The 26,200-nt window shown below is 55.9% G+C and overlaps 3 protein-coding genes across 9 annotated transcripts in view; 2 read left to right on the top strand and 1 right to left on the bottom strand.

Moving 5' to 3' along the window:
* CCDC13 (coiled-coil domain containing 13) overlaps positions 1–11,366 on the top strand; it is a 32,615-nt gene extending 21,249 nt beyond the window's left edge. Inside the window, exons 11-16 of one of the 5 annotated variants that reach the window (XM_006051782.4) lie at positions 1,555–1,694; positions 2,179–2,262; positions 4,480–4,602; positions 8,317–8,471; positions 10,462–10,576; positions 11,143–11,366. In XM_006051782.4, the coding sequence (XP_006051844.3) occupies positions 1,555–1,694; positions 2,179–2,262; positions 4,480–4,602; positions 8,317–8,471; positions 10,462–10,576; positions 11,143–11,302 (777 nt within the window). In that variant the 3' untranslated portion in view covers positions 11,303–11,366. Of the gene's footprint in view, positions 1–1,554; positions 1,695–2,178; positions 2,263–4,479; positions 4,603–7,544; positions 7,692–8,316; positions 8,472–10,461; positions 10,577–11,142 lie in introns of those variants that run through there. The other 4 variants (XM_044934245.2, XM_044934246.2, XR_326972.4 and 1 more) reach the window with 4 other exon arrangements.
* Positions 1–16,537, bottom strand: part of LOC102405919 (atypical chemokine receptor 2) — a 98,926-nt gene extending 82,389 nt beyond the window's left edge. For both annotated transcript variants that reach the window (XR_003105640.3, XR_006547511.2), the window contains exons 1-4: positions 16,402–16,537; positions 6,147–6,329; positions 4,917–5,003; positions 813–1,097 (exon numbers count right to left, since the gene is read on the bottom strand). The gene's annotated coding sequence lies outside the window, so the exon portion shown is untranslated. The remainder of the gene's footprint in view (positions 1–812; positions 1,098–4,916; positions 5,004–6,146; positions 6,330–16,401) is intronic.
* HHATL (hedgehog acyltransferase like) lies at positions 16,423–25,993 on the top strand. Of its 2 annotated transcripts, none has more exons than XM_006051781.4 (12): positions 16,423–16,553; positions 18,266–18,384; positions 18,803–18,870; positions 19,407–19,520; positions 19,769–19,963; positions 20,310–20,519; positions 20,759–20,930; positions 21,454–21,598; positions 21,720–21,755; positions 24,843–25,044; positions 25,438–25,579; positions 25,764–25,993. In XM_006051781.4, exons 2-12 carry the CDS (start codon positions 18,279–18,281, stop codon positions 25,886–25,888), a joined length of 1,515 nt encoding a protein of 504 aa, XP_006051843.3. In that variant the 5' UTR covers positions 16,423–16,553; positions 18,266–18,278; the 3' UTR covers positions 25,889–25,993. The 2 variants fall into 2 exon arrangements, with proteins under 2 accessions (XP_006051843.3, XP_025128181.3); XM_025272396.3 differs by lacking the exon at positions 16,423–16,553 and adding an exon at positions 17,792–17,971.
* Positions 25,994–26,200: the final 207 nt, after the last annotated feature.

Here is a 26,200-nt window from a genome sequence, read left to right as displayed (position 1 = left end):
CAGAGAAGCCTCAGCCACTTCCTCTTCTCTCCACCTGTGTTCCCTCGGGCTGCACCATCTCCTACCTTGCCCCGCTTGGGCTCCCTGCTTCCATCTGGCTCCCCGGCCCACGCTGCACACACCTTTCCTCACTGAAGTACAGATCTGATTGTCTCCCTGCTCCTTGTAAAACCTGTCTGTGGCTCCCCATCACCCTCAGCCTCACCTGGCCCTCAAGGGTCCAGGCTCCTGCCAGCTTAGCCTCTTCCTCCCCAGCTGTGGCGTTCATCCTCATGACCCAAGATGGTGGCCACAGTGCCAGCACTTTTATCCACATTCCAGGCAGCAGGATAGCAGAAGGGAAGCACACTCCTTCGTCCAGTCTGCAGGGCACCATATGACTGGCTCCTGCTGCCATCCCTCCTGCATCTTCTCTTCACTGCCCACCATCCACCACTCTGACCACGTGGATGCCACTGAGCTCCCCCATGGCCCCGCTTTCTCCCCACTCTGGGCCTGTGCACATACCCAAAGCACACGACTTCCCTACCCTCCCCTTCAGCTTTGACATCTTACTAGTCCAGAGCTCCTCCAGGAAGCTCCGGGGCTCCCAGTCTGTATTATAAGCCCCTCCCGGGTACTCTCCTATCTCCTGTGCATCCCCAAGCCAAACTTTTGTCACACAGTGTGATCATTTTCCTGTTTTCTCTCCCAAATTCTCCTTGAGGGGGCACCGACGGTGGTGCCTCAGTGCCTGGCCCAGGACCGAGCACACAGTAGTTAGCTACTCAGTAAATGCCTGTCTAACGCATGAGCTCCTGAGGATGTTTTACCTTAGCAGAGGCCTGGAGGTCACAGTATCTCCACCTCACTGCTGTCCTGGCTCCAGGCACAGAAAAGAGGACTGACCTTCACCTCAGAGGTCACACCAAGCAGTTGGGGGCCGAGCACTACCCCAGACAAAAGGGCGCACATGGCGAGTTTCCTCGGGGTGGCCAGGGCTTAAGGGACGTGCCAGGTTGTTCAGGGCTCACACCAACTGTCCCGCTGTTGATGGTGGCCAGACCTCCCGTTGGGGGTCCTCAAACGTTCCTCCTTCCACTGGCCCCACCAGCCATCTGAAAGAGGGAGGGATGCGGGAAGGTGGGGGCCTGAGAAGCCCAGCCTCCCGGCCAGGCTGCCAACCCTTGCTCTTGGCTTCAGGTGTTTGGAAGGTCTTCATATCTCCAGCTGAAAAAGGCCTGAAGTCACACCTGATGTTCACCCCCGTGTGGGTGGGGCTACCCGGAGAGGTGGACCTGCCCCCTCACCTCCCCTTGGGACCTGAATGTGGCTCAGCTTCCTGGCCCGGTCACCCTCCTCTGGCTGTGAAGCCCCCTTTCTGAAGAGAGGCATTATGAGCTGTTATTATCATGCAAGCAGTGCCTTCACCCAACAGGCCTCGCTTTGCGCTCCTGAAAAGAAGCCTCTTTCATATCCCCTGAAAGCCCCGAAATCAAGCCAAGGCCCCCTCCTGCCTTCTCCAGGCCTCTGAGCCAAGGCCCTGATGATGGAACCCACGTCTGTTCCCTGCAGTATCTTCGGAATAAAGGAGTAGACGAGGGCTCCAGTGGGCCCGAGGTCAGCCGGGCCTCCACCAAGCTCCCCGAGGACCCTGGCCTGACCAAGCCCCCAGCCTCAGCAGGCGATCATGCTGGCAGGCTTGGATCTTCTCGGTAAGAAAAAATGGGGTGGGGAGCTGGGTCGGGAAGTGCATCTTCATTATTCAGAAGAAAGGGCGGGAAGCCCCGGATGCAATTTTACGATGTATGTGGTGTTGTCTTTCTGATACGTGGGCCTCCCCTTCTGTCAGTCTTGCGTCTGTATGAAGGGGCCAGTGAGTTCCAGATACCATTACTTCAAGAGCGTTTGGCTGCAGCTGTCTGTAAAATTGGTTCCCAGCTGGCCTCAATTCTCACCCGCTTCTAGGATTCTCAAACAGACCTGTGTTGGACCCTTCGAGGCTCTGATGTCCCCGGGCTCTGTCTTGTTTTTAAGCAAGCTAGAGTTCTGGAAAGGAGGGCGGCAAATCCACAGGGTGGCTCTAAGGGCCAGCACTGCCCCCTCCTCCACTCCCAGGTCCCTGCTGGCCCCTGCTCCCCTCACAGCTGGGCCCAGCCTGCCTGCCCATGGTGATGAGCCCATTCTGTCTTTGCACAGCTCCGTGACCAGCCTGGGCCACACACTGGTGGAATCTTCTCTCACATGGCCTTCCCTGCCCAGTCCTCATGGGGCCTCACCCAGGTAGGAACCCAGCCCTCTCAGCACCATGCCTTCACAGGACTTCCCATCCTTGATCACTTAGCTGGTGTTACCATCCCATTACAAGGATGGGAAACTGAGGCCAGGCCACGTCTGGGGACTCTTCCCAGTTTCCATAGGGACATGGAGGGTCAGGGAGGTCCAGGGCCTTATCTAAGGTGAAAGGGCAAGTGGCTTCACAATAGGAGTCCTGGCCTAGTGTTCCTTCTGCTACCAGAGTTCACACCAGGAACCTTCCAGGGCCTAGGACCCAGAACCTTCCCTTGCCTCCTCTTGCCCATTGAGAGTCCATCTCTAGGGGGGAGAATTTCACGTCACACGGTTCCCACTTGAAGCCACTGATATCCCCTCAGCTCTCTGGCCCGCTCTTTGTTGATAGAATCAAGCCGTAGCACTCCAATGGCCCTTTGTCCTTCCTGCCAGCTCACAGACAAGGGGCTGCTTTGTCCTGCCTCACTTGTCCTGTGTACTGTCCACTGGAGCCGTGCTCCTGCTGTCAGCTCCTGCCCCCACTCCTTGGGCAGGTCAGCTCAGGTTCTGCTTGAGGCCTCTCAAGGGCCTCTGTCTCACACTCACCTTGCTGTGTGGCTCTCGGCAAATCCTGGGGGCGGTCCCCCAGGAAGTGTCTGGGGGTGGTGCTTCTGGCCTGACATCTGGCGGCACAGGCACCATGGGCTGAGGGCAGCCCTGCAGATGGCCCCTCCATCAGCCTGGGGCCACAACGGCAGTGGGGAGAGGGGTCTGACTCAGAGCCTCAAGGGCCCATGTCACACTCTCCTTACAGCACAGGGAGAACTGAGGCTCTGTCGCTCTGAGGCGGTTATCACAGTAGTGAGAGCAGGAGGATAGACAAGATGACCCCAAGGTCCCTGCCTGGCTTATGCGGCCATGACCTCTGCACTCCAAAGGGCTGCAGAAGCCAATGTGCCCCAGGCTGGCCAGACTGCTGGTTCTTAAGCTTGTGTCTTCCACAAGACACATATTTACCAAAGCCAACCACATGTGAGTCCTGCCTTCACGGAGCTCACAGTTCCCTCCCATCAGGGACAGGACAGATGTTCAGCAAGTAGGAGTGATCCCAGAGAGTGTGTCTGTCAGGGCTAGCGTGCTGGCTCAGATGCGGTGCCTGGGAGGCAGGTGGAGTGAGGGGATAACACCTTCCCCCAACATGTGAGATCACAGAGGCGACTAGAGTAGGTTTTCCTAACTCACTGTGCACACGAATCAGCTGAGGATCTGCCAGGTTAGAGCAGGTTCTGACTCCGCAGGTAGGATCCTGCAGGAAATGGGATCCCGCATTTCCAGCAAGCTCGCTGATTCAGAGACCACACTGAGCGGCAAAGCCTTCGAGTATACTTAGGAACCAGAACAGGGAGGAGCCTGCAGTCCTTAGAGTCGATCTCAACCAAGCCCTGTTCAGCGGAGGACTGGGGCCCAGAGAGGGGAGCCAGTCAGCTTCTGGGCTCCTGGCCCCAGCCCAGCCCTCCTCATGTCCTGTGGTTCTGGAAGAGCAAGTCAGCCTCACCAGGGTCTCCCTAGGAAGGGTGAGGGCAAAGGAGAGAGCAGCTTGGCACTGTACAAGCGCTCTGGGGGTGGGGGCGTGCAGAGCTCCCCTTTGGTCCCAACCCCAGCCAGCAGGTAAGGTCCAGTGGTAAGAAGGGAACCAGAGATGGGCTGGATCAGGGCTGGAGAAAACTGACTAAATTACAAAGCAGGAGTCCAGGGCCCAGGAAAGAGGACTGGGCTGAGGGTCATGCCAGGAAATACAGGAGGGCCAGGACAGGCTGACGGGGAGACAGGAGGGGCTGGGCCCAGCTGGCACTGAGAAGGGCGGCCAGGTCCCACACCACACGGGTTCCCAGGGTAGGACCACCAGGTGCCCAAGAGTCAGCTTCCAAGGCAACCATACTGATTCCAGGCCCCTACAGGGACTGGGTGGACAGAGGTGCTGATGAAACTCTAGTCCTGGTGGGGAATGGCTTTGGAGCCAGCTAAGTGAGGTCGAGAGACTTCAGCAGAGCCAGGAATGGAGGCTGAGAAGAAGCCAGCGGAAGAGGCCAGAAGGGACTGGACTGTCTTCCTTCTCTCTGGTTCCCTTTGAGGACCTGTGAATGTCCTTCCAGTCCCTCCCACCCTCACAGGGATAAGCATCTCTTCAGGTAACCCTTAACTGACCTCTGCCCCCACCCTGGTCCCCAGGTTCTTGGACTCCCCTGAACAAAAAGGCTGGCAGACTCAGGTGACGGAGTTCAAGGCCCTCTGGCAGGCTGCCGAGGTGGAGCGCGACCGGCTCACGGAGTTTGTCACCGTCCTGCAGAAACGGTAATGCCTGGAGCCAGGGACACACTCTCGTGGGCCCAGGTGGGCTGGTGGTGGGCAGCCTGACCCAGGGGCATCCCTCTTGGACAGAGGCCAGGCCGTGTCCGTGCCTGGGTCCACCCCATTGGTGAGCTTGGTTCCCATAGTGTTGGTCCCGGGCCTTCCCGGCCACATCTCATGTGCCCCCCAAGTGCCCCTGAGTCTCGGGGCCCCGTCATCACACTTGTGTTCTGCCCTGTCCTGGGACGCATGTGGCTGTGAGGTGGGAGTCTCAAGGAAGGGACTCTGAAGTAGGTACATCAGTCAAGTCAACTCACCAGTAAGAAAGATCTAGGATGAGCACGGCACTGCACTCCGTGTCTCTGCAGGCTGCGGTGGGAAGAAGTTCCAGGCGAGACTGAGGCCTGAAATAACAAAGAGGAAAAGGGTCACCGAGAGATGGGGAGCTGGGGCTTTCCTGGTTGGGGGAGGGAAGCGTGTGGCCTGAGGCAGTGGACCGGGGGTTTGGTTTCCTCTAAGGGGTTGTTGACAGATTTCTATTCGGATAAACCAGTGTTCCTCTCTCAAGTGATACTTTTGGCAAGAACTGTAGCTGCCCAGGCCAACACATGGCCCAACCATGTGACCTCCACACTGAAAAATATAAAGGATACCGCTGAGTATCTCCCTGAACAGGCCATGTCACATGTCAGTTAGGGCTCTTCGGTGACAACAGAAACCAATTCTGGCTAAGTCAAGGGAAAGGAGAGTGTGGGAAAGTGCTGGCCGTCTCCAAGGTGCAGGGCAGAAGAGGAGCCCAAGAAGGTCCAGGGATATTAGTAGCAGGAACCCTGGAGTAGTCTCTCCTGGGCCACGAGAATGATGCTGGCCCAGTGGATTTCAGTTCTTATGCCAGTGGGTCCTGGGAGAGAAGGTCTAGCTGGCCTGGGTGGCTCACATGTCAACCCTGGACAAAGGCCAGACACCCTTACTGGAAGGACCTCCAGGTGCTCACATAATGGAGGAACGCTGGGACTTTCCTGGTGGCCCAGTGCTTAAAGCTCCATGTTTCCACTGCAGGGGGCATGGGTTTGATCCCTGGTGAGGGAACTAAGATCCTGCATGCCACACACTGCAGCCAAAAAAAAAAAAAAAAAAAAATTAAATTAAATGGAGGAGGGGCAAACTGCCAAAGGAAAAGATGGAGTAAGTCACCAAAGGAGCTGAGGTGCTGGGACAGCGACTGCCTAAGCAGTGAGGGGGTGATCAGCTTTGTTTTCTCTTCAGTAGTATGTACACAGAGAGGATATGAATTTCAGACATGCTCAAGCAAAGGAGAAAAAGTAACATAAATTCTTTTTCTGTCACTGAAATATAATGGCTAGCACAAGCCTCCAGCCTATCCAATGGAAGAAACACACTCAGTTATGGCTTTCTTTCCCATTTTCTTTGAGCTGCACCTGAGTCTGGGGCAGTGCGTGTGTGAAGCAAGGTGACTCGGTTATCTATTGCTGCCTAACAAACCATCCCAGACCTAGTGGCCTCAAACATGATTTATTCTTTCTTACCGTTCTGTGGGTAGCCTAGGTAATTCTGCTTCACATGATGCCAGCGGGATCACTCACATGCTCCATTCAGCTAGCTCAGTAGGGGCGCCTCTGTTCTGTACGTCGCCTCCCTTTCCATGTGGTGCCTCATCTTCCAGGGCCTCTCCATGCAGGTTTGGGGTGAGGGTGGGGCAGGCGAGAGACCTAGGGTGCAACATTCAAGAGATACTCTCAGAGTCACACATGTGTGATTCTCTCTCAGCTGATAGCCAGAGCTTCTGGGGAACTGAATTTTACATTTTATTTTATTTTCATGACTTTTTATTTGAATGGCTACATGTGGACACGAGGCTGCAGACACTGTGTTGAGCAGCACAACTCCATCATATTCTACCATATCCCATGGTGTGAATATGTTACCTTTGGTCTTTCCCCTGTTGATGCACCTTTAGGTTGTTTAGTCATTTGCTTCAGCAAATAAAGTTTCAAGGAACATTCAAAATAACAAGGAACGTTGAAACTAACATTGTTAGCTGTATACTGTGTTGGCATACAGTTCTGTGTTGGTAGTTGTATTCTGTTCAAAATTGTTACCATTCTGTTCCTTCTTGAAGGCAGGGAAGAACACCGGGAAGGTGGGAAGAATGCTTCCTCCGACACCGTTCTTACACTTCCAGGTTCCCATTCTGATTTGCATGGGTCTATGTGTGTATGTGATCCTTTGCTTGGGTGAAACCTCAAAGAGTCCTGGCTGTCTAGCTAAACCTTTGGTATCACAAAAGTCTGAAATGCCATACCTCACCAAAAGAAGGACCATAGCCTCAAACTCAGTAAGAAAATAATCAGATCCTTTGGTGAAATAGCCAAATAACAAGGGCTTGAAGGCCCATAAATTCATAACAAGTATCTAGAAAATAATAAGCAATCATAATAACAAACAGAAAGCAATCACAAACTCTAAGCAAAACAAGCAAATAAGAAAGAAAATGTCCAGAATTCTTTGGTAGTCTAGTGGTCAGGACTTGGAGCTCTTCCACTGCAGAGGGCCCCAGTTCAATCTGTGGTTGGGGAACTAAGATCCCACATGCTGTGTGACATGACCAAAAAAAAAAAAAAGTAATCATGAGTATACTGCCTCTTGAGTGTCCTAATGTAACCCCCTGTGGTAGACAGGATTATGTTCCCTGTGTCCTTCACCCCCACTCTTGTGCCTGTGAATACTTTATGTTATATGGCAAAAGAGACTTTGCAGATGTAATAATCATCATGGACCCTGAAACAGGGAGATTATCCTGGATTACACAATCTAATCACTTGAACCCTTAAAAGCAGAGAAATTTCTCCATCTGGGGTCAGTCAGAGAGGTACTACAGAAAAAGTCAGAGACAGCATGAAAAGGGTATCCGGCTGGCTTTGCAGATGGAGAGGGCCCAGTAGTCTCTAAAAGTTGAAAGTCACCCAGACAACAAACCAACAGGAAACAGGGATTTGAGTCCTTCAACTGGAACTGAAGCCTTCCAACAACGTGGACAAGCCTAGAAGCAGATTCTCTCCTAGAAACTCCAGGTAAGAGCCCAGGTCAGCCAACACCTTGATTTTGGCTTATAAAACCTGGAGCAGAGAAACCAACAGGACCTGCTAAACTTCTGACTTACAGAACCATGGGGCGATAAATCTGCATTGTTTTAAGCTAAGTCTGTGGTAATTTGTTACAGCAGCAATAGAAAACAAATATGCTACCTAACATTCATTCAGCCCCCAATAATGGTAATATAACTACATTGGGAGGTGTTGAGGTGATTCTGTTTGGTAAGGAGAAAGTATTAAAATAAAACTAAAATCTCATGTTGCATAAGATATACACATAAGATTATATTTAAGCCTTAAAAAATAGCAGCATAAGCATCTGTAGAAATATGGCAGTAGTGAAAGGAACAGCTAAAAGCGATATAAGTAGTTGCTTCTGGAGAGCAAGAATTGGGAGTGAGGAGGGGTGGGAAGAGGCTGCATTTTATTTTTTCACCTTAAGGCTTAGAGAGAACTATATGGTTTTTAAATGCACATATCTATGTTACTGCAATAAAAATAAGGAAGAACGGAGCCCGTGCCCTCCGGTGTAAGATGTGCCCAGCTCTCTGAGAGTCTGAGCAGGTGCCAGGGAGTATGGTGGCCCTTGTTCTCTCATCACCAGGGTGGAGGAGAGGAACAGCAGGCTTCTGGAGTCAGAGAGGAGGCTGCAGGAAGAGCGGCACCGCGCCGTGGTGCTGGAGCAGCACCTGGAGAAGATGCGCCTGGAGCCGGGCAGGATGTCAGCCTCTCAGAGAGCAGCCCCCAGGAGCAAAACAGGTAGGGCTGGGGGTGGGACCAGCCCAGGGCCACATGGGTGACGGTGCTCTGGGGCTCCTAGTTCTGACTGGGGGGCCGGGGGAGAGCACACGCAGCAGCAGAGGCAGGCTGAGCTCCACCCTGGTGGAGGGGCTGCTGCCTGGCTTTGCCCTCTGTCCTGAGCCCCTTAGCTTCCAAGGGCAGGACCCTAAGGTTCCGCAAGTCACTTCTGCTTTCATCCCATTGGCCAGATCCTAGTCACATGACCACACCAGCTGCAGAAAGAGGGCAGTTTAGGTGTCCTAAACTAAAAGTTCAGTTCTATGGCTCTAACACAGTGGTTCTTAAGGTACAGTCTCTGGACCACAGGTGGCAGCATCTTGTGGGGTGGTGGGGGTGCGAGATGCCAGAGCCAGAAGCCATTTTTGGGGAGGGAGAATCTTCAGTGTGGAGATGATGGGTCTGCCTCTCTCTGATATCTCTATCCCAACCCCTCCGGGTTCTGGCGTGGACGGTTGTCCCCACTTCCCTGCCTCTCAACACCCCAGTACCCCTCCCCCAGCCAAGGACACTTAGATCTTTTTTCCCAGGGCAGGTGAGATCAGAATACTGTAGGACGTGCCAGAAGTAGGGCACGGAGAAGGAGTAAAGCCCTTTTCCCTCCAGCAGAGCCAAGACTCCACGGGCCTTCCAGGAGCTGCTGAGAGTACAGGCTGGGGAAGGACTATAGGGCTTAGCTCTGCAGAGCTCTCAGATCAGGTCCCTTAGGGATATAGTGTCTCCAGACCTTGGACTTACTCCTGCCAGGCAGCCAAGCTCCCAACTAGGGAGGGCTAAGCCACAGTAAGAAAAACTACTTTGGCACTGCCTGGACAAGGAAGGGGCAACTGCCTGGAGAGAAAGGGACCGTGTGGCTTCTGTGCATGCTGCTTGTGACCTGGGAAATGCACCACCCCTCTGGGGGGCACAGCACACCCCTTCACCTATACAATAGGAAGCCTGATTGCGAAATGTGGTCCCTTGTGGCAGTTCCATGCCAGTGGGGAAAAGAACCATAAACAAACCAGCAAAGGATGGTAGGTCAGATAGAGGCAGGTGCTGTGGCTCATAGCAGAGGAAGGGGACAGGAGGTACGGAGAGCAGCTGATTTCTGTGGAGCAGTCACCCTAACTGATGAGCTGACATCTGAGCAAAGACAGCAGAAGGGGGTGGGGATGTGGCATAGATACCAGAGGGAAGAACAAGTGCAAAGGCCCTGAGGTGGGTACATGGCTGGAGGCTTGGAGGCAGTGAGACTGGAGCATGGGGAGGGGAATATGAAGTCAGGTAGGGAAGTCATGAAGTGCTGAGGTGGTGGTTCCATCACACAGGCCTTGAGGGCCAGACGTGCATTCACTGTGGCCTCACAGAGCTCTGGAGGCAAGAACTATTCTCCTCATGAAACAGGTGAGGAGATCAGCTCAGAGAGGTTGACAGTTTACCTGGGGCCACACAGCAGGAAGTAAAAGCCAGGGCTGCTGATGTCAGGTGACTTACCCTGCACCAGGCCGCCCCTGAGGTCTTATTCAGCACAGAGGTTTTCTGATACTGTGATAGTACTGGAGTTCCCCACTGGGTGGGCTCTGATTTCTTTTTCTGAGCACTCTTTGTCCCCTGGACTCAGCCACCCTGGATCCCCTATATGTATGGATAGAGCTGGAGGTGAGGGGCCCAATGGTAAGAGAGCATCAGGTCCGATGACCGCTCGACTCAGACCCAACCTGCAGGCCAGACCTGACTTCCAGGCCCAGCTGACTTCCAGAAACTTGTAAAATGCAAATATGGAAACATTAACAAGAGGAGCCATCTCAGTACAAAGCAGGGCCTGGAGGGAGGCAGCCTATAACCTGAAGGACGTATAATGTTTCAAAAAGTGGAAAAGCAGGAAGTGGACAGTTGGGGGTTGGGCGGGGGGAAGTGCTAATACAGAGCCATGGCCTGATCACAAAAAGTGGCCACTGCTGCCCCACAGGTCTGCCTGCCTCTAACACCAGGCACCACCCAAGCGAAAGTGAGAGGAAGGACCCATCTTCGGCCCAGCTCTCCAGTGTGCCCATGGAATCCCAGATGGAGGAGCTGACCACCAGGTGCTCCCTGCCCCTTTTTCTGAAAAGGGTGATGTTGCATGGGTGGAGGTGCCCTGACAGGCAGAGGGATCACATCGCTCCCCCCGTGACTTCTATTTGCTCAGAAGGCTGGTCCTGCAGGGTCCTGGGTTCTAAGCCTGCCATTCAGTGGCCGGCCATCAGGGGGCAGAGAGACCCAACCGTGACTAAAGATCTCATGGTCTCAAGAAAAGCTTTATCATGTGTGGGTTACTGAACCCACTTTTCTCATTCACTTAAACTTTTTAAGGTCAAATGCCGTGGTGGGAAAGGAAGGAAGGGGAACCTCTATAAATTAGTACGCATGCCTTGAGGCAGTCAACATTTGGGGAACTACCAGATACTAGGCCCAGCAGCTCAGAGTGGGCCCAGAGAGGAATCCCAGATGGTATTATTCCCTGAGGGTCCCTGAGAGGAGGGGACTGGTCAGAGAGTAGCCTGAGTGTGAAGAGCAGCTGTGCTGGCAGCCCCAGGGCCCTTCGCAAACATGCACACATGCTCACACGTGCCAGCTCAGCCCTGCTGAGCCCTCTCTCTGTGTGGTCCAGGTTGGCCATCCAGGTGGAGGAGAATGAAATGCTGAAGGCTGCCCTAGGCAACGCTCTGCAGGGAAAGGAGGAGGACTTCCGAATGTACCATGAGACCCTGGACCAGGTGAAAGGGGTTTTCCTGCAGGCCCTGCGGCAGCAGAAAGCAGACAAGCACTAGGAGGGCAGCCCCGTCAGCCTGGCTGGACAGGGCAGCCTTAGGCCTTGAGAGAACAAGGCTCCATCTGAGGACTCCATCTGCTCCTGGAAGCCAACCTGAAACAGCCAGCTGGGCCCCTTCTCTCAGAAGAGGTGCTTCAAAGGCGACCAGAGCCAATATCCCATGGCAGGAGGGCAATATCCCCGGGCATGCTTAGCCACAGCAGAGAAGGAGACCGACACCCTGTCAGCATCAGCAAGAGCTCTGGGATGAGACGCCAGCTGCGGACGAACAGATGCAGTCCCTTGGGCAGGTGCTCACTGCCCCTGTCCCCTGCAGGGGACCCTGCAGACCCACAGGGCTCCACACGTGCAGGAGGATGCAGAGGGCTCTGGGCTGGGAGCATCCCCCAGCCACCCAGCCACACTCCATCCCCCTCACCAGAGCATCCTCATAGCCCCAGGCCAATCCTAGGCCATGGGCCCATCTGTGGGCATCCCTCCCTCTGCAGATTCGGGGGGCACTATGGTCCTAGCCATCTTGCCGACCCACACCTTAGGGCTCTTCCTTAGATTCAGACCCTCAGGTTTGTAATAATAATGATTATTTTCACGATCACTGCAGATCCCAGTGAGTGGGCATCTACTGTGTAAACCTGACCCCCATCAAGATCTCCAATAACCCAAGGGATTGTCACCCTATTTTACAGATGGAGAAACTGAGGCTCATGGAAAGACACAGAACTAATATTTAACCCTGGCCTGCAGGCCTCCAAAAGCCGTGGCCTCCAGTTGAGCAGATTACCCAGGGTGGGCATGCTACCCACTACTGGGCAGCTCTGCCCCCCACCAGCTATTCCAACAGGCACCTCTTTTTGCTGGTGGGCACTGGCAGCAGAGGGCAGAGGTGACGCCAGCAAGAGGACTTTGAGGCAGTGGGTCCAGGCAAAGGAATAGTATACCTCCCTCCCCATGGCACAGGGCTGAGCTGGGAGGGCTGCTGCAGGAGAGCTCCAGGCCCCTCCGTGACTGCCAAAGGGTCAGCCCCTCCGCTGCAGTTACTGTCATGGGGAGGGGTGGCTCCATGGAGGGTAGCCACATCTCTGCTCACACGGGCCCACACAAAGACACAGACACACACAAATCCCGAGACTTGGGAGCATGAATCATATGTATACACATATGCCAACAGATGGTGCTGACGCCACACTCACAGGTCCTGCCTGGCTGTTTCCCTTCAAGTGGCATCAGAGAAAAACTTCCTTCCCAGGAAACCTGAGGGGCCCTTCATCCTGATTGCCTTCACTACTCTTGCTGAGGTCTCTAGACCTGTCACTCCATGCAGGGTCGGGGCTCCAAGTAGGGGGCCAGCATGGACTCCCTCCTCAGCCCCATCCCTGAAGAAGAGCTCCAACACGCAGGGTCCAGGAAGCTGTGGATGGCTTTCCCTGAGGAGGCGGTTTTCACAGTATGTACGCCGCCCGTGTGAGTCACTACACAAGTAACACAAGTGACTGGTCTTCTCTAGCAGGAAGGTACATCTACCTCTAAACACACACACATAATTGGAGGGGCCAGCTTAGAGGTCTGCTCCACTCCCCCAGCAGAATCCCTCTTCAGGACTCACTGAATTAAAAGGTGCCAAGTGCTGGCACAGTGGATGGCACACAGTAAGCACTCAATAAATCTCAGCCCTCAGTATCTCCTCTATTAGTTCTACAAATACTTGTCGAGCAGCTCCACTGCCCCAGGTAAGGGGGCGCTGGGCAAGGTAGACTCGGCCCCTGAGATCCTAGAAGTCCCAGACCAGCTGGGGAGACAGGTGCCCAGGCCACCATGTACTCAGCCAGCTGGCCATCAAGTAGTCATTGCATGCCAACAGCATGCCAGCCTCTCCAGGCCTGTTAGGGACCCAGAGGTGAGCCTGACTTGTTGCTGTTGCCTTTAGAGAGCCGCTGGTCTGGTCAAAGAGGCGTGGGAAATGGAGGGCCCTGATGGGGCAGGAAGAGGTGGGGTGGGATGTGGGGAGACAGAGACAGAAAACCGCACCTCAGAGCCTCCCACCATCTCTCTAGCTTCCAGGCTCATTGCCCAGGTCTGAGTGGGGCGGGGGCCATCCTTTTACTCTCCCTGAGGTATGGATGGGAGAGGGTGGAAAGGGAAGGCCCAGGAGAAGAAAGTGTTGTCAAAAGGGACAAGGACGGGGCCCTGAAGGATCCCAGGTGGGCCAGGTGGGGAGTGGGACAACCTGGTCTGTCCAGGTGAGTGCCCTTGGCCCCTCCTGAGCAGCAGTGCCTGTCCCTGAGGAGGACCTCCCCAGCCCTCAGGCAAGTGGGTAGCCGGTGGGCTGGACTTTTCTCCCACAGATGGGAACACTGAGGTCCCTGCCCAGAGCCACATGGTGATGGGAATAGGAGACAGGTGCCCGGAGAGTGCAACAAACAAAGAGGCCGAGGATGGAGAGGCCTCATGTGAGGACTGTCCGTGGCCGCACCGTGGGCTGTGGGCCTGGGTGCTCAGGTTCCATCACTGACAGGTGAGACCTGGCTGAGTCACGGGTGTGGCTTGGCCACTGTCCCTGTGGGGGCCTCTGGGGCACCAGAGCTGAGCTGAATAAGGTTGCATCTGGCTCAGGCTGATTCAAGCCCTAGACACATCCCACTGTCCCTGGCCCTCCGGAGGACTCCTCTGGGCCCCCATACCCCATACAAAGAAGCGTTTGCCCACCCGCTCCATCTTCACAGGCAGTGCCTGCACATACACCCTATCTCCTACAGTCCCTGAGCCTTACACACACACATACGCACACGCCATAAACAACATACCACACACACACACTTTCCCCAAATTTTTACTATGAGCAGCAACCAGAAACAAATAAAAAGGACTCCGACACTTGAGAGAGTTGGCTCCCTGCCCATCTTTCCCAGTGGCCCTTGCTGATCCCAGGCCAGTCACTTCCTGCCCCTCGTTTTGTGGGTGCCAGGCACCCTCCCCTTGGCACCCCTCATGCAGGGAGGAGCTGGCCTCAGGCTGTCTAACCTGAGGTCCAAGAGGCCTCCCTAGCCCTCCACCCACCTGCCGTCCACCCCATCAAGCTGCCGACAGATTCCACTGTGTGGGGCTTGCCTGGTGGACCTGCTATGTGTGAGTGCTGCCTGTCTGGGCCTCTGGAGTGAGCGAGGGGTCTCCACCTCTCTTAACAGCTTCTCTCTATGAGCAGTCCAGTGAGCCAGCCCTGGCCATGGAGGGAGTCATCGAATCCCCCCAGGAACCCAGTGAGGTCAGGCCCGGCAGGGTGCCCACTTACAGAGGAGCACCTGAGGCTCAGAGAAGTGGATCTCCAGCAAGGCAGAGCTCAGGCTCAAGTCGGGCCGGCTGCACCTGGCTTCTGAATGGTGAAGCCAGACCACCCCATCTGCTTCCCAGAGTCGTTCTCTTTGAGCCTCACAAGGGCACCAGCTGGATGGCTGGCCCAGGCTTGTCTCAGCCAGCATGGGTGTGGGTGTGCTGGGTTCCTGCCCCTGCAGGGCAACCAGTTCCAGAAGCTTATGCAGTTGACCCAACAGCTGATTCTAACCTCCTCATACGTCAGTTTCCTTTTCTGTCAACTAGGAAAGATGGTAACCACCCCTTCCCTAGGTATTGTGGTGACATTAAAAAGAGTTAATCCTTGTACGGTCTTACAACCATGCCTGGCTACTGTGATTAACTCGTTTCTCCTCTAACCATCACTGCCTCTGCCTCAGGACTCTGCTCAGGCGTCCCACCTCCTCCAGGAAGCCTGCCCTAGTCTGGCTTAGGCACCCTTGCCTGATGCTGGCCTCCTCTAGCACTTGTGATCCATGACTGGAGCCCCCACCCAGCCCCTACAGGGCAGGAATCACTGCTCATGCTTCTCTGAGCCAGGGACCAGCCATGCCAGGCTCCTTGTCACTCTGGGGAGTGCGTGCTGGGAGGGAGCTTGTCGCCTTAAGGTATTATGGAAAGGTAGGGGACTCTCCCGCCCAGGCCTTGCTCAGGCCCTGGAAGTGCCCCTGCTGGGGGTAGAGGGAGGAGAGCACCCCTTCCTCCTCTAGTCTCAGCTGAGCCTATGACTGGGGTTGGGGATCAGCATGGGCTCCAGGACCTATCCTTGACGGATTACCATCACACAGCTCCTTCTGCCTCCAGACTCTGCCCCCGGAACACGCACAAACAGACCCTCACAGACTGAGATCCTCACCCCAAAGAATCCCAGAGTGGCTGGATCACCGGGTGGCACTGGCCCTAAGGAGGCTGTGAGGGGCCCTGGCACACTCCCCAGCAGGGAACTCTGGGGTCTGGTATCCACCCATGTATCCGTCCAACCCACTGGGCTCTGGAACCGGGGTGGAGTGGCCCTCAGGATACCCCTCTGTATCAGGTTGGCTGGTTTGAGGCCTTGGCTACCCCTTCCCAGAATGAGAGTCCTGTCTCCCCCAGAGGAGTCCCAGTTGGTTGGGATCACTGCTGTCTGCCTCCATCCTGCATGGAGAGGGTGCCTACACTCGAGGACCCACTCAAGTGACCCTGCTAGCAGCCCTCCACCTGGCAGCTCCCTGTGGGACAGGGTCGGGGTATGGGGTTCACATCTCTCTTGTCAGTTCCAGTTCCACTCCCCCACTGCACTGATGCCTGGCCAGGCAGGACTCTGCATGCTAAAATGGACCACTGCAGGGGGCTAGGTGTGGGTGCCCTGAGAATTCACATGTAAAGGTGTATGCCGAAATTCATGGAGCTGATCATCAGAGTGTGTGCATGGTGTGAGTGTGGCAAGGCAGAGCAGAGCTCATAAGCCTGACGAAGTCAGCGGGGGCCACCTGGAAGGCTTCCTGGAAGAGGGGAGTCCTGACGAGCAGTGAGAGGGAGACACAGGCTCTATGGACCAGGGAAGGCAGGTTGAAGAGAGGTCCAGGTGTCCCGGTGAGAGCCGATGCCAGTGGCCACCCCTTTTGTGCTCCCCCCAATCCTCCCTGCAGCTCCCTGTGGCCAGCAGCTCTGCAGCACTCGGCTCTGCTCCACTTCGCTCAGCTCCGCTCCAGGAAGGCCACCTCCTCCCTGCCCTCCTCCTTCCCCCCTCCTCCCGCTGTCACCACTCACCGATCACAGCCTCGAGGGGGTGGGGACCCCAGGGCTGGACACACCCCACCGTGGCCCCAGAGCCCAGCCGATCGGACGGTCGCACAGTCGGACGCAGGACCCCGGAGCCCTGAGGTGGGCAGTGTGCCAGGGTCCCTCACAGCTGCCTCAAGGTCAGTGCCAGCTGGGGATGCCACCACCAAGGGTTCTTGAGACCCAAGGAACCCACCCCAGGTTCCTCATCCCAAACCTCAGGCTCCAAAGCCAGCTTTACTCCAGGTGTACCTGAGGCGGGCAGGTCAGTGGGCAGGGGGCACGCCTTTGTCTACAGGCGGGCCCAGGTCCGGGGGTCTATCCAGAGAGGTCCCAGGCTGGGGGCCGGCACTAGCCGTGCTCACACAGGCCTCACTGGGGACACCCGGCACCGGCCATGGGGAGCTAAAATTGGAAAGTGGCGAGTGGGAGGCAGCTGACAAAGCTATTTCGCAGGCTCTTCACCGTGCTCCGGTTTCAAGCTTCTGCTCCATTAACCCGATCCTCAGGGCCTCCCTGCCCCCACCCGGCCCATGAGAAGGTGCCTCAGCCCTCAGGCCCGCAGTGGAGAAGTCAAGTCGGGCAGCCCCCCGGTAGTGGCAGGGGCAGCGGACTGGCTTCTTCAATGAGAGACTCCAGGGGCCTCACTGAGAACACTCAATCCCGTCCCTGGTCCACTGTGTGACCTTGACAGGTCCCTGCCCCTCTCTGGTCCATGACGCCTCCATCACTGCAACAGGGAGAATGCTGACTTTAGCGGCCCAGAGGAGCTGGTTTCAGAAACAGTGAGGGAGGTTTGGGGGAGGATCTAGGGCAGGACAGGGCTCTGCCAGCCACCTCTTGCTCAGCCCAGACCGAAAGGATGCCTAGACACGTTCCTCCCTTTAATTTGGGCCCATGGGGCCCCTGGGAAGGCCCTGGTTTAGGTTGCAGCAGGATACAGAGGGCACAGGTTCTAACTGAGGTCCCAGAGATGACCCAGAAGGACTCCTGGGGATGAGCTAGGCCCTGGCAGGAGGGAGTGGCCAGGCTCACCCTGAGCCCAACACTGGTCAGCACGTTGGGCAGTGGCCAGCACACTCCCTGGTGTCTGCCTGGCCCAGCCTAGCCCCACACCCACTACTCCAGGGCACCTCTTCAAATAAATAGCACTCCTCCAGCCAGCTTCCAGGGCCTGAATACAGAGCACTGAGAGAGTGGGCCGGTGTGGCCACGGACACAGGCAGGAACCAGGGACGTGGCAGGCTGGGGCTCAGGGGCTGGGTGGGGTAATGGGGGTCGGTGAGAAGCTAGAGGCTGAATGAGAGGGATGGGGGCTTGGTGCTAGGGCAGGACCTGGGAAGTAAAGGCAGCTCAGGAGCAGGTGGGGATCACAGAAGGGTGCCCCGAGGGGGTAAGGTTTTGTCAGAAACTATGGGAGATTTACTGAGGGGGAGTGGGGATCCTGGGGGCCAGAAATACAACTGAGGTGATACAGAGGGAATTTCTCCACATGAAAGTCATCTGAGACCTTGGAGGAGCAGTTTGAGCAGAGGGTGGGGACCGGTCCAGCTGAAAGGTATGGTGGAGTGAATGAAGGTGAAGAAGGCAGGCTGAAAGTGAAGAGAATGCTTTCACGAGCCTTCAGTGGGAAGGGCGGGAGCTAGAGTGGCAGCTAGGATGGGGCACCAGATGGTAGGGGGCCTGGAGGAGTGGGAGATAGGTGGGGGGGAAGGATGGTATGAGGTCCCCAAGGGGCAGGAAAGGCAGTTTCTCTTCAGAGTGGGGTCCCTACTACCTCAGCGAGGGACCAAGAACTGCGCTAGGCAGGGCTGGGGGGCTTCGGGACCCTCACCCGATCTTTCTCCCTCAGCTCCATCCAGGCTATGGGCATCAAGACAGCGTTGCCCGCGGCAGAGCTGGGCCTGTACTCCCTGGTGCTGAGTGGGGCCCTAGCGTATGCTGGCCGGGGGCTCCTTGAGGCTTCACAAGGTAACAGCTGGGCCCAGGGGCAGAGGAGTGGGACCCTTCTTCCCCTGGGGTTCTCAGCAAGTTTCTCTGCCCAGCAAGTTCAGAAACTTAAGAGGCCCCAGACTCAAGGGTAGTCCCTAGGCCCTGAGCAAGGAAAGGGTGGGGGGTGTTGAGCCAAATGCAATCACAGGGAGATTCAAATGCAGAAGAATCAACAGAGACCTGGACAAAGCCAGAGCCAGAGCAACAGAAAGAGAGAGGCTCAGACACTCAGGAATACAGAGACCTGGCCCCAGACACACAGCGAGACCTAGAGAGAATCAAAGGCAGAGAGAGACCCAGACCCTCTCGCCTCTCCCCAGGGTGGCATCAGCCTTGCAATAGAAGCAGGTATGGGTGTGAAGGGGTCCCTCCCCCTGAGGCCACATTCTGTTCTCAGATGGGGCCCACAGGAAGGCCTTCCGGGAGTCTGTGCGACCCGGCTGGGAGTACATTGGTCGGAAGATGGTAGGTTCCCCACACCTCAGGGTACCTGACCGGGGTCCCTGATCCCTGGCACACCTTTCCTGTCCCAAACCTTTCTTGACTGTCCCCTGTTCCCAATGGTCCCACATAACAAGAGGGCTCTCAGTGGGGAGGGTCCCTGGCTTGAATTTTAGCAGCCTCAAATCCTCCAGTGGCCCCTCCTCTGTCCTCCTGGGGTCACATCAAGTCTGCCCAGACCCTGCTCATTTAAGAAACAACTCGAGGCATGCTTCAGCAGGGCCTCCAGCACCATCCTCCCCAGAACACTGCAATAATGGGAGAATGTCAGGCAAGGTGCTGGGCAGAGGGGAAGCTCCGAGGAGCAGAGCAGCCCATATGGGGCCCCTCATTCTTCTCGACCTATCTTCCTGCTACTTGCCACAAGAGGGGAAAGCAGGGACCTTTTGCCACTGCTCTCCTCTAATGTATAAGAAGACTCTGGGGGCGGGGAAGGTGCTGGGACCCTGACCAGCCCACTCTACTCCCACCCCACCTTAACCTGCCGGGACCTGCCCCAGGATGTGGCTGACTTCGAATGGGTTATGTGGTTCACCTCCTTCCGCAATGTCATCATCTTCGCCCTCTCCGGACACGTGCTATTTGCTAAACTCTGCACAATGGTTGCCCCCCAGGTGAGCTGGATCTGAGCCACCCCAGCCTTCCCCTCCCTTTCCCCTAGTAAGGGTTGTGGGAAGGCCATCCTGGGGTCCCACTTCCATTTACTTGAAAAGGTAACTGAAGCCTTCTCCAATGGCAACCCACTCCTTCTTGCCTGGAGAATTCCACGGACAGAGGAGCCTGGCGGGCTACAGTCCATGGGGTGGCAAAGAGTCAGACACAACTGAAGCAACTAACACTTCCACACTTTCCCTGTCCACAGCTCCGCTCCTGGATGTACGCTGTGTATGGGGCCCTGGCCGTGGTGGGCACCATGGGCCCTTGGTACCTGCTGCTGCTCCTTGGCCACTGCGTGGGCCTCTATGTTGTCTCACTCTTTGGCCAGCCCTGGCTCTGTCTTGGCGTCGGTCTGGCCAGCCTTGCCTCTTTCAAGGTGGACCCCCTCATTTCCTGGCAGGTGTGTGCTGGGGCAGGGCAGGGGTGGAGGGTGCAGGAACAGGACACCAAACATCTTACTGCATCCAAACCCTTGGCCTCCAGAGTCTCCCTAAGCATTTCCTTCATTTCCCACCTGTCTTCAACCCTTTGATTACAGAGCATGCCTGGCCCATGAGGCAGTCACCTCCACCTCAGCAAAAATGTCCAGCTCTACCCCAGCACTTAACTGGCACTGGGCGGCCAGTGCTGACTGGCACGGGTTGAGGGAGGGGGCAGGACCAGGCTGGCCCCTGCTGGAAGCGGGATGGGCTTCCCAGAGACAAGGGGCACCCTGGTGAGCCGGTGGCCTGTTCTCTCCCATCCAGAGCGGGTTTGTAACAGCGACTTTTGATCTTCAAGAGGTGCTGTTTCACGGGGGCTGCGGTTTCACGGTGCTGCGTTGCACCAGTTTTGCGCTGGAGAGCTGCGCCCACCCTGACCGCCGCTACTCCCTAGCCGACCTGCTCAAGTACAATTTCTACCTGCCCTTCTTCTTCTTCGGACCCATCATGACCTTTGATCGCTTCCATGCTCAGGTGAGGAGACAGACACACTGTGGGCTCCCAAGACAGGACTGGGCCCCTTCCCCCCACCATGACTGGCAGTGAACCCCTCGCAGGAGCCAGAGGGGCCTGGTCTCCACACTCGGGGCAGCCGGGATGAAGCGGCGTCTCCCCTCACCTTCAGGTCCCCACACAATGACTCACCATTCAGACAGGGCTCCTCCCGCAGGCAGGGCCGGCCTCCCTGCTCAGACACTTGGGGCTCCCCTCAGGTGAGCCAGGTGGAGCCGGTGCGGCCAGAGGGCGAGCTGTGGCGCATCCGGGCCCAAGCAGGACTCAGCGTGGTAGCCATCTTGGCCGTGGACGTCTTCTTCCACTTCTTCTACATCCTCACCATCCCCAGTGACCTCAAGTTCGTCAACCGTCTCCCGGACAGCGCCCTCGGTGGGTGCGCAGCACAGGGACGGAGGCTGGGCAGCCACCTCAGAACCGACCTCTGTGCCCCCACAGCGGCGGAGTCACAGCCGTGGCAGCGTCTATGGAAGGGTGGGGGAGCGGGGCTTTGCTCTTTGAAATGCGTGGGACTTGGAGGTAGGCTTGCCCTGTGAGGCCCGGAGGGGTATCCTACAGAGGGCGCCCCACTCCACTTGGGGCCTAGGGATGATTTCCACAGCCCGACAGCATCTCCCCGGGGCTAGCCCCGCCCTCGGAAGTGGGGCGGGACCTCCGCGGAGGCGGGCGGTCCCTCCGTGGGGGCGGTCCCTCCGTGGGGGCGGGACCTCCATGGGGGCGAGACCTCCATGGGGGCGGTCCGGGCGCAAGGACCGCCCCAGGAGCTGGTAATTTTCCGTAGGGAATGGCTGGGCTCAGTTACCACGCTGGATTTGGGAAGGCCCGGGGCAGGGTAGGGGGCGGGAAGGGATGCCAATGTGACGGCCCCCAGGCAGTAACGACCCTCTGTCCGCAGCTGGCCTAGCCTACTCAAACCTGGTGTACGACTGGGTGAAGGCAGCTGTCCTCTTCGGAGTCGTCAACACCGTTGCGCGCCTCGACCATCTGGACCCGCCCCAGCCTCCCAAGTGCATCACAACGCTCTATGTCTTCGCAGAGACGTGAGTGCGAGGTCCAGGGACACGCCCCCGGTATCCCCACCTTCCCTTAGCCTCTTCCCCCATGCTCCAGAGCTGGGCGCCTGGCCGATTTAAACCCGTCTGCTCTCCTCTCCTCCCACAGACACTTTGACCGTGGCATCAATGACTGGCTTTGCAAGTGAGTTGGGGTGGGGTGGCGGGATGTCACAGCCATCCCCCAAGTATCTGAGCAGGGCAGTGTCCAGATGGGTCCACGATTTCAAAGGTCACCCCCTGGGCCAGAGGAAGCAAGGCGGGAGTGAGGAGGTCATGGTAGAGGTTTAAGTGAAAGATGAGGGTTTGGACGTGAGTAGGGGCCCTGGAGGTGAGAGAATGGTGGAGGGGAGACACACAGCAGGCAGCCTGGACAGGGCCTGGCCCTGGATTTAGGGCATCAGGAAGGAGCGGGCGATGACTCCCAGGAAGTCATGTGCTAAGAAGGACTCTAGTTGAAGGGAGAAGGCGGAGCTGGCAGAAGGGCCTAAAAGGAGTGTCAGAGGAGCAGGAGAAAAGTCAGGATCATGGGACAGCCTGGAAGCTAAGGGAAGCCCATCCTGGCATGGTGGGGGCAAGCAGGTTGGATACTGCTGAAGCTAGAGACTGAGCATGAGTGTTGGTTGCCTGCAGGTTTTCAGCGTTTCCCCGGAGACACAGGGGCAGGGGAGGAGAGGGAAAATTGGGGGGTGGGCACTGAGGAACTGCAGGGAAGTCCCCATGTGGACAACCCCTGGAAGAAGTGTGGCACTGAAGGGGAACACACAGGAATGGCTGAAGGGAGAAGTAGGTGTTTTATAGACAAGAAATGATGAGGCATACTTGGGTGCTGAGGGGAATTATTCAGTAGAGGGAAAGAAGTTGACAATGTAGGATAGAGGGGTGATTGATGGAGGGTGGTCCCTGAGAAGGGAAGAGGCAATGGAACCAGTGCCAGGCAGAGGTCTGGCTTCAGGACAGGGAGGAGGAAGAAAAGCCAGTGTGGATGCAGAAGAATGGTGGGTGAGTGTGGAAAGGTGAGGGATTCTTCCTGAAGCCTTTGGTTTTCTCTGTGAAATAAAAGGCAAGGTCATCAGCTGAGAGCTGTTTGGGGATGGAGGGAGGCAGCATCTATGTTCCTCCCTTGCTTAGATCACCACACACCCACTCACACCTGCAGGAGAGATGAAGGTGGAGTAGACACTGCAGAGCCTGGGAGAAGAAGCTGACGAGAGAAACTTTGACATTGACAGCGCAGATAGTGTGGGAGGTGGTGGATTTATGGATTCTAATATGTCAAGGTGTGGCATTCTTCCCATTAGTGTTTAGTTTCTAGGGTGCAGGTGAGGAGGAGTGGGTGATTTGGGCTTTCCCAGATGGGTGAGAAGGAAGAAGTGAGGGAGAAGGGTTTTTTAGGTTGTGATGACGACTTATTGAATATAAGCCTGTTAAGAAGGGTGGTAAAAATAGAAGGGCATCAGGAGATGAGGACTGTAGGGGGAGTCAATGAGATTGAAGAAGTGGAGCTAGGGAGTCAGATCAGGTGGGGCTGGGTGAAGGATGGGAATCAGGAAGAAGTAAAAGAAGTGGTGAAAAAGTTGGGGTGTGGCCATGGGAGTGGGTGACTGGAGAGGAGTGGAGAAGAAGTCACTGGAAATGAGGAGGTCAAGTAACAGAAACACTGGCTATGCAACAGGTCTTCAACCAAATTTATTTAACAAATATTTATTGAGTATCTATCTACTGTGTGCCAGGCACTCACTGTTCTAGTTTCTGGGGATACTGTAGTGAACATGGCAAAGACCCTGAACTCATGGAACTTACAGTCTAGTGGGGAGAAACAGACCATAAACAGGTAAAAAAAAAAAAAAAAGAGAGAGAGAGAAATAATTTGAGAGAGTGGTAAGTGTTATGAAGAAAATAAAAGAATGTAATGGGATACAATCTTCTTTAGTTGGGGTTCAGGCATGCCTCTGTGAGATGAACTGAGACTTGAATGATAGGAAATTTGGAAGATAGATTTCCAGGCAGAGAGAAAAATAGGTACAAAGGCTTCAAGACAGGAACCAGCTGTGTGTCTGTGAGTGTCAGAAAGACTGGTAAGGGAAAGCACAGTGAATGAGGCAGAGAATGGTGGGTGATGAGGTCAGGGAGGGAGGCAGAAACCAGACAATGTGGGATCTTCTAGCGGTAGGAAGGTGGTTGAGTTTTAATGAGGAGCTATGAGGGAGGGTATAATTGTGGAAGTGAGGTAATCTGGGTTACACTCTTAAAAGATACCTTGACAGGGAAGCCTGGAATGCTGAAGTTCATGGGGTCACAGAGTCGGACGCGACTGAACAACTAAACAACAAAAGCTGCTGTGTGGACGATGGACAGTAGAGGGCAGAGGCAGAAGCAGGGAGGCAACTTGCTGCTGCTAAGTCACTTCAGTTGTGTCCGACTCAGTGTGACCCCATAGACGGCAGCGCACCAGGCTGCCCCGTCCCTGGGATTCTCCAGGCAGGAACACTGGAGTGGATTGCCATTTCCTTCTCCAATGCATGAAAGTGAAAAGTGAAAGTGAAGTCGCTCAGTCGTGTCCGACTTGTAGCGACCCCATGGACTGCAGCCTACCGGGCTCCTCCGTCCATGGGATTTTCCAGGCAAGAGTACTGGAGTGGGGTGCCATTGCCTTCTCCGGGGAGACAACTTAGGTCCTTGCAATAATCTGTGTAAAAGGAGATGATCGCCTGGACTCGAGTGGTGTTATTGGAGGCATGAGCAGTGCTCAGGACTGAGAGGAGTCTGTACAATTTGCTCACTTGGATGTGAGTGGAGAGGGGAATTGAGAATCCAAGATGGCACCAAGAGTTCTGGCAGCAACCGAATGGATGGTGGGTGAGATGGGAATGAAGCAGGTTTGGGCAGGGATGAGGGAGTCAGTCATTCATATGAGGTGTCTGGTAACAGTTGGATTTATGAGTCAGGAGATACATTTGCGGCTCATCAGCATAGAGACGGCATTCAGAGCCTTGGGTGTGGATGAGATCACTTGAAGAAGGAAGGTAGCTGGAGAGAACGAGAAGTTCAAGGCTGAGCCCTCCATATTTTGAAGTTGGATAGAAGCAGAGCAGCCACCTGAGGCCCAGGATGTTGAATATGCCCCGGATGATAGTGTTGAGGAAGCTGCCCCTCTTTGTGTGTCCTTTGCCCACCTCCCACCTGCCTTTTCCCACACTCCCACCGGCCCCTTTTTCCACCTTTCCTGCAGGTACGTGTATAACTACATTGGTGGGGAGCACTCTGCGGTGATCCCAGAGCTGGGGGCCACCATAGCCACATTTGCCATCACCACTCTGTGGCTTGGGCCTTGTGATGTTGTCTACCTGTGGTCATGCCTTAACTGCTTTGGCCTCAATTTTGAGCTCTGGGTACAGAAGCTGGCAGAGTTGGAGCCCCTAGCTCAAATTGAGGTGAGCAGGGAAGGTCTGGGGCTGGGGTTGGCTGGGGCCCTGGAGTGGGTAGCACTACTGACCTCTGGAGTCTTCCAGCCACGCTTGCCTCTCAGTCCAGAACTTTCTCACCACCACCCTCCTGGTCATCAGGGCTATGACTCCTGTGGGTGTCTGGCCCTCCCTTACCTTCTGCAGGGTGGGGCACCTGGCCCTCACTGTGTTGATCAGGCCGCGTCCTCTCTCCAGGGTGCAGTTTCCCATGTTTAACAGAGGGGGAGCTGACCTGTGAGTCTCAGAGACACGGGCATATCCTAGGATCCTGTGGCCATGTGGGCAAGGCCTCTGACTCATTGTATCCTCTTTTCCCCTGGGCCTCTTGCCTCACTGCCAATGTTTTCCTGGACCAAGCAGACCTCTCTGTCAGAGCAGATGTCCCGCAGGGTCCGAGCCGTCTTTGGGGCCATGAACTTCTGGGCCATCATCATGTACAACCTTGTAAGCCTGAACAGCCCTGAGTTCACAGATCTGGTTGCCCAGCGCCTGCTGCTCTCAGGTGAGGGACAGTGGATACAGAATGTGCCCTGTATCCACTTTGAGAATCGTGACCTCCTGAAATGTCCCCACCCCACCATAATTCCTCAAGGACCCAACAGGGAGGGGACCATCAAGTGGGGAGAGAAGAGTCACGGGGGGGAGGGGGCTCTGCTCCTAGGACCCATGACTTGTTCCCCACCCAGGGTTCCCCCAGACCACGCTGGCCATCCTGTTTGTCACCTACTGTGGTGTCCAACTGGTGAAGGAGCGAGAGCGAACCCTGGCTCTGGAGGAGGAACAGAAGCAGGACAAAGAGAAGCTGGAGTAGGGGCGGAGGGGAAGAGGCGTGGGTTCTGCTCAGCTCTTCCTGGGCCCTGGCCCAGGCCAGGCCAGATGGGGCCTGACTGATTGAATAAAAGACTTTTCTACCGTGGTTCAGCCATTCCCTTCCCCTTTCTCCCGTGGTCTCCCGGCTCCCTGTCCATGCCAGATGAGGAGCTAGAGATCCAGGGAGGGGGCTCAAACTCTCGGCGCACACAGAGCGTGTAGGAGACACACATGGACGGCAAAGGCCACCGACCTTGGCAGCCCAGCAGCTGAACACAAGAAGCCCCAGGTCTTCAAACCACCTGGTCACTGC

This window comes from Bubalus bubalis, chromosome 21 (assembly GCF_019923935.1).
Source record: "Bubalus bubalis isolate 160015118507 breed Murrah chromosome 21, NDDB_SH_1, whole genome shotgun sequence".
Taxonomy (NCBI): Eukaryota; Metazoa; Chordata; class Mammalia; order Artiodactyla; family Bovidae; genus Bubalus; species Bubalus bubalis.
This window is presented reverse-complemented; position numbering and strand designations above follow the sequence as displayed.